The following is an 18094-nucleotide window of genomic DNA, read 5'->3' as shown; positions in this document are numbered from 1 at the left end:
TTGAGATTGATAATTAGGAATCTCACGTATGCAGATGGAAGAGTGCCCTTTATGGCTTGAAGCAAAACACCTCGGGCGTAGTATGAGAGGATCAATAGCTGTCTGATGAAGCTGAGATTCACTAGGGGTGAAACTGTTCCAAACCATCCGAAGGTTGTGGATGATAGACATCTCATACCAACACCTTATGAGGATGACCAATTTCTGACGTGCAGATCCTCTCATTTGCAAAAGTAAGAGGGAGTTGGATTCTGGATGTGGAATAATAAACTGCAAGCCTGTGACTACCTCGGGAATCTTAACTTTCAGAAGTTATATGGTAGTGATGTCAGACCAGATTTGGGAAATGCCTCTGAGTTTCATAAAGTCATTTATGTTGATGTTCTTGGTAAACTTCTGTCCGGACATATGTATTGCAGCTAGCATGATGAGCTCATATTTGGTTGAGCCTCACTAGATTGGTGCTAAGAATCTTTTGAGATATCTTCGAGGCACAATCTCTCGTGGATTGAGATACACTGCCGAAAGTATGAAACCACATGATTATTCGAATGTTGAGTGGGCAGACAGTGTGGAGGGTCGCTAGAGCACTTCTCAGTGCTGGTTCTCCTTGGGATCTGCGTCGATATCCTGGATGAGCAGGAAGCAGAAGTTGGTGGCTTTGAGCACCGTCGAGGCAGAGTATATTGCTGCTAGCATGGCCACCTGTGAGGTCTGGATGATGTGTTCTCCATGACGACTATGTAGCAAGATGATTAGTTCTCTTGTGAGGTCTGGATGATGTGTTCTCCATGACGACTTTGTAGCAGAATGATTAGTTCTCCTGTGAGGTCTGGATGATGTGTTCTCCATGACGATTGTGTAGCAGGATGATTAGTTCTCTTGTGAGGACATGATTGATTAGTTCTCCTGTCGAGGCATCCTACCCATGCAGTCTGGGACTCATGGGAAGTACCTCTCATTTGATCAATGAGCAGGGAAATGAGGATAGGGACCATAGTAGTACCGATGGACGCATCGTTGTATCTATCGTACTCCCTATGCTAGGATGACCTTCATTGATCTGGGATCAATGATACTGGTCTGGGACCAGTTGTAGGAGTTGTACCCACTATGACACTGACTTCGGGTCGGTTGAGACTGGTCTGGGACCAGTGGTACATACTCTAAGACTGACTTTGGGTTAGTGGAGGACTGGTCTGGGACTAGTGAGAGTGGTACATACTATGACGCTGACTTCGGGTCGGTTGAGACTGATCTGGGACCAGTGGTACACTCTCTGAGACTGATGATACTGGTCTGGGATCCGTAGCAGGAGTGGTACCCACTATGACACTGACTTGGGTCGGTTGAGACTGGTCTGGGACCAGTGGTACGCACTCTGAGACTGACTTCGGGTCAGTGGAGAATGGTATGAGACATTCTCGATCAATTCTTCTTCTTCTTGGTTCAGAGCAATGTATTGCAGGGCACTGATGGCAGAGATAGTATAGTCGGACATATGGATCAATGGATGGAGTTCTCCCTAGTTGAGAGGGAGTGTTAAATTGGCAACTAGGGCCAAACTCCATGTGGGTCATCTTATTTATGGTAGCTGATATTTTTATTGGATCCCTCTCATCGAGAGGTGTAGGATTGATCTAAAGATCATCAGAGCAGTGCTAAGCTGAGCAGAGTAGTGCAAAGCACTAATGACAGAGATAGTACATTCGGACACATGGATCAGCAGATGGAGTTCTCTCTAGTTGAGAGGGAGTGTTAAATTGGAAACTAGGGCCAAAATCCATGTGGGTCATCTATTTATGGCAACTGATATTTTTATTGGATCCCTCTCATCAAGAGGTGTAAGATTGATTTAAAGATCATCCGATTTCGATAAGTATTCATGGAGTTATGAATTTATTTGTATTATAAGACATATTGTCAAGTCAGCCAGCGTCCTATGTAGGCTCAGAAGCCCAATAGTCATGTCTATTCATCATTTACGTTTTAGTATAAATATAGAGGACTTGAAATCATTTGGAGACACATCCTCTTCATGTGTGGTCTCTTCCTCTCCATGTCTTTGGGTTCTGGTGAAGGAGAGACACAATGAATATACGCTGGCCCAAAGGTGATGCCCTAACCGCAGTAAGCCGTAGGCATATGAGGATGATCTACGCAGCAAACAGAGACCTATTATGCTGTCCAAAAAGCCTTATACGCAGGCCCTAATCTATGCATTCAAGGAGGCTCCTGTAATGCAGTCATAAAGGGTAGCTGCAGTGATATGAAGGAAGTCGCAGTCTACATGCACTCACTCACTGTCCTGAAGACTTTTATACGCAGGGCATAGAACTTACACGCAGTTCAGAAAGACATTCATACATAGTCAGCGTGATGCCCTAATTTGCTCCATTGTCATATGGAAGAGCCGCAAACATAACAACAGTCAAGCATGGAAGAAGCCGCAATAATGTCAAGGAGATCTAGCCGCAGTTAAGAGGAGACCTGTAGCTGCCAAACGTAGGGTGAAGGTGTCACCATTATGCAGCCCTAAACTACAGCCACGTGGCCCTAAACGCTATAATCATACGCAGTCATGGTTACCTTTATACGCTGTTCATATGACACTTTATATGCTGTTCATAAAGACATTTATATGCACAATATAGAGATATTTATACGCAGTCATAACTGCAGTCAAGCTTAGCCACAGACTCAGCATACCTGTGTAGCAGAGAAGAATGTATGTGATCTAGGCACATCTATCTTCACGTTGGTAGTCTACATGATAATAGAAACCCTCGGCATACTTGCAGCAGTCTTGATGTGCTATGATCACAACTGATTTTGGTTTCGGTTGGATGAAGAAGATCTCAGTGACATACATCTTGTACAACAGTGACTTGAAGTATTAGATGATGTTCCTATATGCAGTGATAGTGATCACCTCTGCAAAGTGTGTCAGTCTCATCAAAGGTAAGAGACAGGATCATAATCTTACAGTACAGTAAGGTGCAGTTATGATCTCAAGGTACAAAGATCATCTCAACCTCTAGGAACAATCATGGTGTATAATCCTCTCATCAAAGCAGTGATGAATGATGATGAATAGGGCTACATAATGATAAAAGGTGCAGCACAATGGGCATGATAAATAATGAGCAACATGATGATGAGAGCAACTCAGTCATCAAGGTTCAACACTGTGGCAGTACAGCATGGTGTCACACGGTTATGTGCAGCAAATGGATGAAAGGCAGCACTAGGATAGGTGAAGGAGTCACCTTAGAGAATCAGTTGAAACAATATGTCTTCAACTGATCTCATGCGATATCAAAAGTCAATATATTGACTTCTATTGTAAATGTACTATCTCTCTCTCTTTCTCTGCTGAACTTTGAAGAACATAAAAGAAGAATTGATCAAGGGTTTCCCCACATTAGGGTTTGTCCCTGGCTAGCGCCACATCTTGTTTCCTCTTGTCTTGACTTGTCTTCTGCGATTTATATGTATGTTCTATCTATAGTTTACTTTAATGCTGATGTGATTGCTAATCTAGAAAAGATATTCGAAAATTGAATTAAATTGCTCTAGCATAGAACAGACCTAAAATTAACAACAGCAGCTCGACACGGACACCACAGTCAGCCAGTACATGTCAGCAGTGTCATGTCGAATTGTGTCATGAGTTGTCTCGACCACATCACTACTATGGGCCATACTTGTTGTAATCAATGTAATGTAAAGTGGAAGTCCAAGAGACCCACATATGAAGTTGAAGAGTCATGTAAAGTCAAAAATTCATAAGAAGTCAAACAGTCATGAGGGAAGTCGAAGAGTCACAAGGGTCAGTTATCCCCCCTTGGCTATATATACCCCCTCATTGTATGAGCAAGGGACTTTTCACCTTGGCTCCTCCCACATAGCCTTGAGAGTCTGTAGTCTATTCTTTGAGGAGCGAGGAGTAGCTCCAATTTCCCACTACTATGACTAGTGATGTATGGAGTACAGATGTGTCTTGGATCTTTTGCTTAATTCAAAAGGTTATCTCAGGCCAACACGTTTTCACGCATTTTTTTTATCCATTTGTAAGACTATTATTTAAACGTTTGTAATGCATGTTTGCTTAAATTGTACTAAGATAGTTGAACTACTTCGGTTATTTTAGTAATTACATTGTTGAAGATGTGTTGTATTATTTATCACTATTGTCCCGTCTGTGTGGACTACTCTGCTAGACATTAGACAAACCATCCTTGTGTTTTCTTTATTTGAACGAGCGTCACCTTCGTGTGGACTATTCTGCTAGACGACATACGTGTTTTCCCTTGAACTTTGGTTTTAACAACTGTTGCATCTGCTCTGGTCTATTCCTCTGGATGCTAGACAAACCCTTGTTTTTGCGTGTGTTTCTTCATGGGTTGGGACTACTCCCTCTCATCAAGAGGCTCACTTCACTCTCCCCTTTTACAGTAAGAGAACCTAGACACGAGTTACATTACACACTCACTAGGAACACGTACCTTGTTGTTTGAAGATACCAGTGTAACACTCTCATGTGATGACAACTAGAGCCAAGGTAGATTTTTAAGATAATGGAAACTGGGTCATCATACAGGATGAGACTCCTACACTAAATGGTGTGAGGTCTAGTTGGGACCTCATACCGGGGAGATCCCCTTTGTTAGTAGGTCCAACACCGTCAACAAGTTGGAAGGTTGCTTGGTGCTAAATATCCCACCATTTTTTGGACTCCATGCGCTACCCATTACATAGACTTGATACTAGAGGACATTGGGAAGTTGGAGTGGGTGCAAGATGTTGTGCAAGAATGCAAGAAAATTACCAACTATATTTATAATCATGCTTGGGTGTTGAACCTTATGAGGGAATTCACACAGGGTGAGCTTAGTCACCCTGCTGTCACATGGTTTGCTACAAATTTTCTTTCCCTCCAAAGCCTTTTGTATGAGTACCAAGCTTTGAGAAGAATGTTTTGTAGCCTGCAATGGGTATTTTGGAAAGATAGCACAAAACCAGAAGCATTGTCTGTGAAGCATCTGTCTTTGGTGATAGTTTGTGGGACAAAGTCATTGAGATTGTCAGATTCATTGAGCCCCTTGTGAAAGTATTGAGATTGATGTATGGAGAGAAACCTGCAATGGGATATATTTATGAGGGCATGGACAAGGACAAGAGGCCATCAAGACTTTCTATAAGGGAAATGAATCTAAATATCTCCTTATATGAAAAATTATTGATTCCGGGTGGGACATGCAACTACATTCACCATTGCATGCAGCAGGAGCATATCTCAATTCGAGCTTATTCTATAATAAGGGGTCTAACATTCAAATAGACCCTGAGGTGATGAGAGGTGTCATGATATGCATTGAGAAGATGTTGCCAAATCAAGATATTCAAGACAAAATCAACATGCAACAAGTTATGTACAAGGAAGCATCTGGCATGTTTGGATTCAACTCAAGCCAATATCCCAAGAACAAGAAAATGCCTTGTAAGTGAAAATTGTTAGAACTTAGCTTGTAATTTTGCTAGTTCTCTTTTATATGTTTGGCATTGCAAACTGATAATCTTTGTTGCTATTTTTTACAGCTCATTGGTGGTTAGATTGTGGCACTGAGGTACCACAATTACAAGAATTCGCCATCATAATTCTGAGTCAACCCTGCAATGCTTCTTCTTGTGAGCACAATTGATCAATGTTTGAGCATATCCACAACAAAAAGAGAAACAAGTTGGAGCATGAGAGGTTGGAGAAGTTGGTTTTCATCTACTACAACCTTCGAATGGTCACGAAACAAGTGCAATCAAAGGATACAGATACAATTTTATTGGATACTATTGATTTAGAGTCTAATTGGGTTGTGGAGGAGGAGTCCCCTGATTTGAGTTGGCTTGATGAAGAGACCGAGGATCTCTCTAGTTTGTCATATCAAATGGAGACTCCAAATATATCTACCTCGCAATTGCTTTAGACTTCCGATGTTAGCACTAGCTCCACGAGGGCTTATTGTAAGCGTAGTCATCCATGAGTGATGAGACTCAAGATTGTTATGAGACAACCATTTATCATTTATGACATATGTATTTGAATTTTGAACTTGCTAACATTTTTTATTTTAATTATGGAATCATGAGTCTTTTTCTTATTCACTATCTAAATGTTTTTCTTACAAAAATCAAATATGTTATGTTGTGCTTTTATAGATATGAGACTATGTTATGAATTATTGCATATATTGTGGTTTTTATAAGTATTGAAATTGTCATTAGTTTCTTTTTTGTGCTTAAAATTTACCATATTTTAAGGTTTTTTGTATTTTGACGAGTCTTATATGGGTCATTCCCGAGTCTTATACGAATCACCAGACGAGTCTTATACGAGTATGAGTCGTGTAACATTGGTTTCCAGAATTTTAATTTAATTATCAATAATTATTAGGCGGATGATTGGAATTTAACCTCCATGAAACATTAATAGTATACATAATGGTTGAGATTTATTTCCAAAGTAGTCATGCTCTTTTTAATATTTTAATTAAATTTATTAATTAAAAAATATCATATGAAGTGAACTCTGGTTTTTTCGGCATGCTCATATTAAAAATCTCCATAGTAAAATATAAAGTGGAAATAAATCTTCATGAATCTTGTTCCATGTTATATATATATATATATATGATAATTAATAAGAATAATAATAATTTAAAATAAAAATATAATTTAATTAGTTTTTATGATTTTTTAATTTTAACAATTTGAAATGTATCATAAAATAATAATAATTGATATAATGTTTGTTTTGATTTTTTTTCTATTTGTATATTAATATGAAAAATAAGCCATAATTAGTTGAATAAGAAAGTAGACCTCCTCTCAAGTGATCTTTGAATTCTAAGGATATTTAAATTCGAAAAAAAGAAGATAACAACTTACTATTTAAATTACACCTAATTTAATCACTATTTAAATTACACATAATTGGCATCTCTATTTATTTAAACAGTCTGTTTATCACAAGCATTTTGATTTTGTCAATATCTTCTTGCGTATATTCATCCATTTGTTTTCAGTGTTTTGCAATCCCTTATCTTAATATAATTTTCTTCATCCTGTACACTTTGTTTTCCTATTCAACGATAGTTTGTGCACATGATTTATGGATATTTAATATTCATCCATTTGTTTTCAGTGTTTTGCAATCCCTTATCTTAATTTAATTTTTTTTCATCATGTAAACTTTGCTTTCCTATTCAAGGACAGTTTGTGCACATGATTTATGGATAATTAACTTTGATTCATTATTGCATTTAACCTCACTAATTATTACGTTTTTGTAGAAAGTTATTTTTAAGTTTTTGTTGAAAGTTCTGTTTACAGTACAAAGCACAGGCTGTATCCATAACTAGATACATATACAGTAGCCCAATCGCAAAGTCTTAAATAATAACTATTGGTCTTAGGCATGTGATAAAAGCTAGGGATATGGATTACCACAACAATAATAAGTGGCTCTGAGACTGGAACTCAAGACTTATTATGTCTAATGGTTTGTAGCGGTGCATTTGTTCTTAATGTTTTTAATGATTTTGATTTAGACCCTTTTATGCTTTTATGCCAATGAATGATAATCCTTTCTTTAGTATGTTGTAACCTTCAAAGCTTAGGCTTATAACCTTTTGGTTCTTTTCATATACTTCTAACTAATGTATGCGTACTTTCCCTTCCATTCTATAGTTTTTGCTGGTCAGTCAGAAATTACAAAGTTTTGAAACAAGTTAATGGATTCCTTTATGATACGTTTGCAGAGCGTTCCAAAAGCATTTGCTGATCGTTGGATGAGGAAAGAAAACGTGGAAACATCGTTTCAAGTAAGACTTTTGTATGAGAAGAAATACGAAAGTTGGCAGGTTAGGTTTGCAACGTATCAGCGATTCCGCGGATTTTTGTCTGGGTGGAAAGCCTTTGTTATTAGTAATGGACTGCAAAAAGGAGATACATGTGTTTTTAAGTTGTTAGATGAGCTACCGTACAAATTTGAGGTCCATGTCATTAAGCGTGGACTCCATAACGACCGTGGATATAAACGAAAGAAAGAAATGTAAAAAGTGCACATGTTTCGGTGTCACATGAGAAAATTAAGACTTCTGTAGTAAACCCAAGTCGTTCCATGGTAGGTTATGGAAGTCACAGTCCAGTTCAGGACCTAAACAACAATCGAAAATTGAAGTTAACGACCTAGATTGGTCACTTTGAAGAGGACAAGTTGAAAACTTTCTTTGTGTTTTTTGAAACTTAATGTTTGTCTCGAGAGTAATTTGTTCAAGTATGTTCATGGATAAGAATGATACTGTATCACCAACTGTCGGTTTCTTCACATTTACGAAGTCCTGGACAATTTTAACAGGATAATACAGTTATCTTTTCTAAAAATGAAATCCCTTATATATTTGTATGTTCATCAATTGTCTCTTATGCATGTTTATCCCTCATATATTTATATGTTTCATCAATTGTCTCTTAGGGCAAGCTGAATCATATTTTATTTGTCTCCATATTCTGTTTTGATAGAGTTATGCATTCCTTCATCAAACTATCTTTAGAATGGGGTGCATTCCTTCATCAAACTATCTTTAGAATGGGGTAATGATATGAGTCTTACTGTTATGGTGACTAACGTTTTCATGCCTTACAAACAGTGAAGTTAAGAGTCTTACATTTTCGTGACTTACATACAGTGGAGTTAAGAGTCTTACAGTTTTATTTATGTTAGAGAAACATTTTGATGGTATATTAGTTTATTATTCAAGATCAAACAGGTTATATTCAAGATATTATATTGCAATACATTATTATGTTTTGCATAATGTTTTGTTGTTGAAGATAATGGAGAATATCCTAGAACAGGTAGAGTTGGTTCACGTAATCTCAAGATAGGAATTAGTTTCTATTTCTTAGAATGTTGTGCTAATTTCCCTAAAACCATGTTTTCTATTTAATGTGTATTGTGCATGAACAATGTAGAGCGTTATGCAGAGTCAAACTCTCCTGGTTCAGACTCTCTTTCGTAGAGTTGACCAGTGGATTTCATTTTATTAATACAAACATTGTCATTTTTTTCATGGTATTAGAGCATCAGGGCTGAGGAACCTATATGCTGTTTGGTGGGTGCTATTAAACCGAAATCGTTGCAGGTTTTGAGTGGATAAGCGTGATGATAGCACTACTACACTTCTCGCGAATTTTATTTTTCAACCGTCGCAAGTTTTAAGTGTACATCTGCGACAATCTCAGAAAATTGATGTATATCTGCAACAGTCTCAGATATTGGGCGTACATCTGCGATGACGTCTCAGAAAATTGATGTATATCTGCGACAGTCTCGGATATTGGGCGTATATCTGCGACGATCGTGTAAATCAAAGAAGTTGTGTGGGGAAGCCAAGAACAAGGTTGTAGCTGTCAGAGAAGCTGCGTGGGGAAGCCAAGAGCAAGGCTGTAGCTGACAACAAAAGGTTGTCTGGAGGCTGAGAAGAAGCCACAGTGATCAGCGGGTGTGCTGCGAGATCAAACAACATGGAAGAACAGTGATCTGTCTCTGTCACAAATTTGGGGTAAATTTAACATCTTTTACCTGTCGAATTTTTTTCTTCTAAATTGCCAAGATGAATAACAATATGTTTGAAGCATGCTTGAATGAGCATAACAAGCTCGATGGTTCCAATTATGCAAATTGGAAATTCAAGATGCAGACTCTGCTAGAAGTGCAGAGTGCTTGGACGATCGCGAATGGGGATGAGCCGAGGCCCACGGCTGGATCAACATCGATCCTAGATTGGGAGAAGCGAGAAGGTAGAGCAAGGACACTATTGAAGATGTCAGTGAAAGACTACATCATACCTCACATTAGAGAATGTAAGACAGCTAACGAGATCTGAGGAATTCTGAAGGAGTTGTATGAGATCAGGAATTCAAATCGTCTTTTGTTTCTCAAGAGTAAGATCCTATCCCTGAAGATGGAGGAGAATGAAACAATTGCTTCATTCGTAGCAAGGATCAAGGATCTGAAGAACAAATTAGCAGACATTGGTCATACAATTGACGATACAGATCTTGTAACCATTACAATGAATGGTGTCACTAATGATTACCAAATGTTTATCACTGGGATAAATGCCAGAGAGAAGATCCCGAAATTCGAAGAGCTGATAGGAATATTGATGCGGGAAGAAGAAAGAAGATAGACTCTGAAGCCCCAAAGTGTCGATCTTGCATTGATGGCGAAGAAAAACTTCTTCAAAGGGAGAGGAAGTTCACAACAACAAAACGGAGCAAGTTCACAGAAACAGCCAAATCAGACCCAAGGTATGCATCCGAATAAAAACTACTCTGAAACTAAATGTTTTTATTTCGGAAAATTGGGTTATATTGTCAGGGAGTGTAGAAAAAATAAATATCATGAAGAACAGCAGAAGCCGAAAAGACATGCAGGTCATCTCGCGAATGGTGATCAGGTGCAGAATTTCAGATTGTTCATCGCAGATCGTGATGAAAATGTTGATGCAGACATCTAGTGTGTAAATTCAGGAGCATTAACACACATGACAGGGAATAAGCACTGGTTCAAAGATTTTAAATAAATCAACGAAGGCACCCAGATTTACTTAGGTGAGGGCAGAAGTTGTCAAATCAAAAGATGTGGGAAAGTTTTTGTCATTCTACCTAATGGTAATATCAAACAAATTTATAATGTTATGTATGTGCATGGTATAACAAAGAACTTGATTTCTGTATCCATGATTACAGATCAAGATTTGAAAGTTGAATTTTTAAAATCTAAGTGTTATATTAAAGATCTGTTAGATGGCATGAAGACAATTGCTATAGGAATCCGAATAGGAGGACTGTACAAGTTGGATGTGAGACCTGCACCAGTTCGAGCATTGACAACAGCGAGCCTGACTACAAAAGAGCTTTGGCATCAGAGATTTGGCCACATCAACTATAATGATTTGCTGTTACTACAAAAGAAGGACATGGTAAGAGATCTTCCTATGCTAAAGCAAGTTCATAATGATTGTGGTGCCTGTACATTAGGAAAAATGCATAGAGAAGAATTCCATGTTCGAGTAGAAAAGAAACAGAGAGATATACTGGAATTAGTGCACACAGACCTTTGTGGACCCATGCAGACAAAATCATTAGGAGGTGCACTATATTTTCTATTGTTTATTGATGACTGTACGAAGTTTTCTTGGGTGTATTTCTTAAGTAAGAAGAGCCATACATTCGAATACTTTAAGCAATTTAAAAATATGATTGAAAGACAAACAGGGAAACAGATAAAAATTCTCCGTTCTAATCAAAGGGGAGAATATAGGAAGGATGAGCTTATCAGATATTCTAAAGATCATGGAATTGTGCAGCGATTCACATTACTCCATACTCCATAGCAGAATGGAGTAACAGAAAGAAAGAACAGAACACTGGTGGAATGTGCTAGAAGTATGCTGAAAGGTAAGAATCTTTCGAATGGTTTTTGGGCTGAAGCAGTGAATACTGCAATTTATTTGAAAAATAGGAGTCCTACAAAAAGTCTTGAGTCTAAAACTCCTTTTGAAACATTATATGGATATAAGCATGCAATGAAACACTTAAGAATATTTGAATCTAAAGCATTTGCCCACATTCCAAAGGAATATAGAAGAAAATTAGATTCAAAAGCCATCAGATGTACTTTTATAGGGTATTGTTCATCATATAAAGCATACAGATTATTTAATCCCTCTACTCACAAGATTTTTGTCAGTAGAGATGTTAAATTCCATGAGCAGGATCATGAAGAACCTGATGAGCACTATGAGGAATGGGACATTCCGTACTTTGTGGAAGAAGAAGCAGAGAACAATCAGGATCAGCAACAGACAAAGGCAGAGGATGAACAACAACAGCGGCAACAACAACAACAGCAGCAGCAGTAGTAACAACAGCAACAACAACAGTAGCAAGGAGAAATAAATGATGATCAAATAAGGTTTGAAACCACCACCCCACCACTCAGGAGATTAGATAAGAAAGCTCAAATGCATGCAAGATATAGGAAAAATCCTTTTATAACTAGTGATGAATGTGGTTGCTTCGTCTAGTTATAAAGAAGCAAATGAAAGTAGTCAATGGAAAATAGCCATGGAACAGGGATATGATTCAATAATCAGAAATAACACTTGGGAATTGGTTGAACTTTCTAGAGGAATACAAACCATAGGTTGTAAATGGTTATATAAACCGAAGATTAATGCAGATGGAACCATAGAAAAAATAAAAGCTAGGTTGGTAGCAAAGGGGTATTCACAAAAGGAAGGGATAGACTATGAATAAACCTTTGCCCCTGTAGCTAAATTGAACACTATTAGAATGTTAATCGCTTTAGCTACTAAGAAACATTAGATGATGCACCAACTAGATGTAAAGTCTGCATTTTTTAATGGAGAACTAAAAGAAGAGGTTTATCTAGAGCAACTAGAAGGGTTTGTCCAGAAAGGAAAAGAACATTTAGTCTGTAGGTTGAAGAAAGCACTTTATGGACTAAAACAAGCTCCCAAGTCGTGGTATGAAAAGATTGATTCATTTTTTCTGCAAGCTAGCTACAATAGAAGTAAGAATGACCCTAATCTTTACACCATGAAAGATGAACAAGGGTGCGTAGTGTTGATTTCATTATATGTAGATGATTTGATAATTACAGGTGATGCTACATATCTAATCGATGAAATCAAGCAACAGATGTCACAGGTGTTTGAAATGAAGCACCTCGGTGAACTCAGATACTGTTTAGGTCTTGAGATCTGGAGAGATTCAGGTCAAACATTTATGTCCCAAGCAAAGTATGTTAAAATCCTGTTAGAAAAGTTTAGAATGGATCAGTGTAAGCTTGCAGCGGTACCATTACAACAGAACATCAAATTGCAATGTGAGGATGGCTCAAAAGCGGCGGATGCAACACTTTACACAGTTGGTTGGGAGTCTAATCTACCTAACCACCACTAGACCTGATTTGGCTTATGCAGTTAGTGTGCTAAGCCAATTTATGTCTAAGAGTTCAATCAAACTTGCCAATAATCCGGTGTTTCACAAAAACACTAAACATATTGATACACAATTCCACTTTGTCAGGGAGAAAGTGCAATCTAAAGAAATCCATTTGGAGTATTGTAATACATGTGATAATGTTGCAGACATTTTCACTAAGCCTATTGAAACAATTAAGTTTCAAATGTTTAGGGAGATGTTAGGCATATTTGTGAACCCAATCTCCATTAAGGGGGAGTGTTGAAGATAGTGGAGAATATCCTAGAATAATTAGAGTTGGTTCACGTAACCTCAGGATAGGAATTAGTTTCTATTTCTTAGGATGTTGTTCTAACCTCCCTAAAACCATGTTTTCTATTTAATGTGTAATGTGCATGAACAATGTAGAGCGTTCTGCAGAGCCAGGCTCTCATGGGTCAGACTCTCTTTTGTAGAGCTGACCACTGGGTTTCATTTTATTAATACGAACATTGTCATTTTTATCATTTGTTTCACTTTAAATAAGTTATTGTGCCTAAGAGGCTCTATGTCTAGGCTTTAAGCTTTAGTATAGAAGAGATGTCTAGGCTATAAAGGAGATGTCTAGACTTTAGAGGTTAGACCTCTTTAAAAAAAACATAATTTGATTAAATGTCAGCTTCAACATATAACATACACTCACTCACAGCTCCAAGGGTTAGCTCAGTTGGTTAAAAACCGTGCCTTCCCGTGAACCACGCTAAAAAAAATATACACTCACTCATTAATAGTCTGTTCGTTGGATTGCTGGGAACCCTTTTTCTTAAAAACATACACTCACTTATTAATAATCTGTTCGCTGGATTACTGGGAACTCTTTTTCTTATTTCTTTCCGTGTTCCCGCTTTTGGTTTTCTGTTTATTTTTTTACATTCTAAGCTAAATGGGAGAACAGATTCAGTAAGCAGCATGGTATATGAAGCGAACGCAAGGCTTCGAAATCTTGTATATGGTTGTACATGAACATTGTTGAATGCATAATTCCTTTAAATATGTCACAGCACTGAAAGTTAGATTTTCTATATTTTGGGGGCTAATGATATCAGAAATTATGTTTATACTTGTGTATATTGTTGTGCATGTGAATTATGCACAATCAAATGAAGATGGAAAAATATGTGAAGCCGGCTTCATCAGTATAGGTAGGATATAAATTTGCTTGCGGAAACCAGAAGACTTAATCTATTTACTATTTTGTTTTTTTAAAGAATCTATTACTATTACCGAGTTGAAATATTCCAGGCCGCTGTCGTTCTAAAAACTACATATAGAATGGTGACGTAAAGCCAAAAAAACACAAGAGATGGCTGTATTTAAATTTGGCGTTGTTCCAGTGTCCTTGTCTTTTTGAGTTTTTTTTTGTTTTTCAAAAAATACTGAACGTGAGATTGTTTGATTTTTTTTAATGATGCAAATAAATTCAGGATTAAAATCTTGATAATATTTTGAGATTAATCTTTGAGGCTTTTAATTGTAATTTAGATTTTCCAAAATTTTTGTAAAAATTTGGAAAAAATATTTCTCATAGCAAAAAATAAGTAAAATTGTGGCCCAATTGAACTAAGGGTTAGTGTCATCGCATCTTATTATCCTTGCCCCAAAGAAGTAGATATTGTAATGGTTTTTTGGTCAAATCCATATTAGTTTGGGTTTGATAAAAAAAAATTGCAAAAAATTCTATAATATAACATTGCATGTTAAAATATATGGTTTTTTAAGAATAATTTAATTTATTTATGTTCATTTAACTGGCTATCAAATTGAACATGTTATTGCCTTTTGCCTCTATGAATTTGCCCATTACCTTTATTAATTAATCAAAAGTACATAGATCACATCAAAGTGTAGAATAAACATTTATAATACAATTGAAAAAGTGATAAAATTATTACTAATAAATATAATTATCTTATATTTTTTTATAAAAATAGTTTACGATTAATATAATCTAATAAAAAAATATATTATTTAAAAATAGATATTCAACAATTGATTATAAAAAAAATTATACATAATTTTGAATTTTATTAATTAAAATTAGAAACACTATTTGGAAAGGAGAAAAAAATGCAACGGATATTAACTATTGAATCAGTTAGTTATTTCTTGTCTTTGGAAGAGGTATTTCATCGCATTGTATTGTATTGAACCAATATGTGATCCTTATCTTTGGAATATGCGTAAAGAAAATGAAAGCATAAACCTTTCATTAGATCGTATTTAATTAATTAGTGATTATTGTTTTTGGGAAATGTGTTTTATTAAGAATTTTTATGATTTAGGCGAATTTTTTTTAAAGATTTTTTAAACAAATATTAGCATTGGTAATAAAAAAATTTAACATTGATCGTGCTCAACAATGCTGAACTCATAAACCTTTTAACTTCAATGCCACTTAACACTTTAAATTACAGAATAAGTAAGTTTTTAAATGGTGAATTGTAAGCAATGTTGCATAATGCAATCTATGTTTGGAGAATTCACAAAAGAGTTCATGGGCTCAAACTTAAGAGGTGAAATTACCAAGTTGCAAGTCAAGTAAGTTTTTAAATGGTGAATTGTAAGCAATGTTGCATAATGCAATCTATGTTTGGAGAATTCACAAAAGAGTTCATGGGCTCAAACTTAAGAGGTGAAACTACCAAGTTGCAAGTCAAGGTTCATAATATTTGGAACAACAAGTCTCAAGAATGTTATCAATAACTCTTTTACCATATTTTTACATTTACTTTCATTTCTTAATGGCAATTTGTACTGGTTTTTATTTATTCTTATTTGTATTTTACATTACTCTCATTTCTTAATGACAATTGCACTTGTTTTTATTTAATTCTTATTTTCACATGTTTTTATTTTATTCTTATTTTCACATTTCTTTGTATTGATATGCGTTCTCCATCTTAATATGGAATATGGAAGAGATGTTGTAAAGTTACTTTCTAACAAGTACTAAGAGGGATCAAATATCTCTAGGTGCAAACATTTCCTCAAAATTTGTGTGATTATGTTTTGGTTGTATTTGAAGTTGATTATTAAAATTGAGTATTTTTAAATGAGTTTAATTAAAAGTTAGAAAGTCAAACATCAATTATTCTTACATCCTAATCAACTAACCATGATTAATAGGAATTATTATTTCTTTGACAATTCAAACCACAATCAATCAATTATTATACTAGAGCATTGATATAAATTAAATGCCTAGTAAATGTCAATAAGCATGAATCAATACATCTCATATTACCAAAATTGAAAAAATCACAAAATTTAACTATATTATTATTATTATTATTAAAAAAAATTAATACATGAATTAAACATATATATACATTTAAAAAAACATGTAACAAGAAAAATATAGTAAAGCAACATTAAGTAATAAAAGTTAAGTAACACTTGTGGTCGAAGGGTCTTAGCTTGAGTGATTTGGTGTTCAAATCTCTAGAGACATGTTTAATTGACTCATTTGTAGTATTTTATGAAATAGTTGTATCCAGTGTAATAGTGGCAGCGGATCTTTAAAAGCTACTAATTCTCTAAAACAAATCGCTCCCATTAAAAATTAAGTTCAATAACACTTATGAATATGACAATTATTTAATTATATTGAAAAAATATAACTATATTTGAGATAAATCTCTCCCTAATGGTGGTTTTCAAACACTTGGAAATTGAAATCAGGGGCGGAGGGCTGCCCACCACCTGAACAACAAAGTAATTAAGAGGGGCGTGGCATGGCCTCATGCATGAAGTGTGTGAAGGATTATTTTATCTGTTATGGTTGGCTGCATTTTGGAGTATTCTTGTGTTTTTTCTCTGCATAGTCGCTTACTTTTGTGCCCCGTGTGGAATTTCCATGTAGCAAGTGGGATTTTCCTTCCCCTTCAGAATTTGGTAGTTTTGAGCTGCTTTGACAATTACATAATGAAATTGAATGAAAAGTGGGTTTTTCTGGATTCAAATTGGCATGTCGAAGGTTCTGTAACAATTGTGATTCATTGTGGCACCAGTTCCCTGGTTCTCTCGCTGATAGTGGGAGTTGTGATTCATTGTGGCACCAGTTCCCTGGTTCTTTGGCTGATTGTGGGAGGTGGGTTTTAGATAGGAGATGTGGAGACAACAAGGCAAAAGATGGAAATGGTAGCAATTCATTGGGTGGATTGTGGAGTTGTGCAGGGTAGAATTTAGGCTCTAGCTCTCTGACTTGCTAAGTCTTGGATCTTCTTTACTGTTATAAATGAGTAACTTTTTTCATGGCTTATTGTATTAATTCCCTAAGTTTCTGTCTATTCTTGGCATGTTGTTGATCTCGTTAAAAGGTCTTTGTGGGAGCCTTCTATTTTTTGGTATCCTTTGAGTCTGGGGACCTTGCTTCCTTCAAAGCTTGTCTATAACTTGAATCTTTTTGGTTCTTAGAAAAATTGTTATTAGATGTTTTTTGTTGATGCCCTTGCTTGGTGGGCTATTTCTATTTAGATTTCTATTTTATTGTAATTCCTCGAGTCTGTGTGGACAATATGATTGTAACTTGTGGAGATTATAGTAGTATGATTGATTACGGGTTCATGTAGCCATGCAATCCCTTCTTTGTGAAGGGAGACGACAACTACAGGATTCTACCCATTCTGAGTATCGACTGTAATACTTACAATCCAAGATTCCATGCTTTGATGGTGCAATTTTTCAAACAATTCGCTTGCTCTTTCTATTCTACCTCCATAAGTTGCATTTATCACCATCCATAGGCGTATATCTCATTCATGCAAATCATCAAACACTTAATGAGCATCCTTTTCATTCTCGCATTTGGAATCCCTATTAGCAGGTGCATACTCTAGAGTCCACTTGATATCGGTGGCACAACATCGGAGCCTATGAACTTGCACAAGTAGGTGGACGAGGTTGTGAGGAGATTCAAGGTCAAACACTTCATGAGTATCCTTTGCATTCTTGTGTTTGACATCCCTATTAGCTCGCA

General features: G+C 36.2%; 1 protein-coding gene across 2 annotated transcripts in view; it reads left to right on the top strand.

Moving 5' to 3' along the window:
• LOC149204470 (putative B3 domain-containing protein Os03g0621600) overlaps positions 1–8435 on the top strand; it is a 187730-nt gene extending 179295 nt beyond the window's left edge. Inside the window, exon 2 of one of the 2 annotated variants that reach the window (XR_016251779.1) lies at positions 7818–7951. Coding sequence is in view for 1 of the 2 variants with exons in the window: in XM_089393297.1 (XP_089249423.1) it covers positions 7818–8114 (297 nt within the window). In the remaining variant the exon portion in view is untranslated. Of the gene's footprint in view, positions 1–7817 lie in introns of both variants that reach the window. The other variant, XM_089393297.1, reaches the window with a different exon arrangement.
• The last annotated feature ends 9659 nt before the right edge of the window (positions 8436–18094 follow it).

The sequence above is a fragment of the Pinus tabuliformis genome, chromosome 1_2, assembly GCF_031772625.1.
Source record: "Pinus tabuliformis cultivar Carrire ecotype Pingquan chromosome 1_2, CPIR1, whole genome shotgun sequence".
Classification (NCBI taxonomy): Eukaryota; Viridiplantae; Streptophyta; class Pinopsida; order Pinales; family Pinaceae; genus Pinus; species Pinus tabuliformis.
Note: the sequence above shows the minus strand (reverse complement) of the source record. Positions and strands in the feature narration are given on the sequence as shown.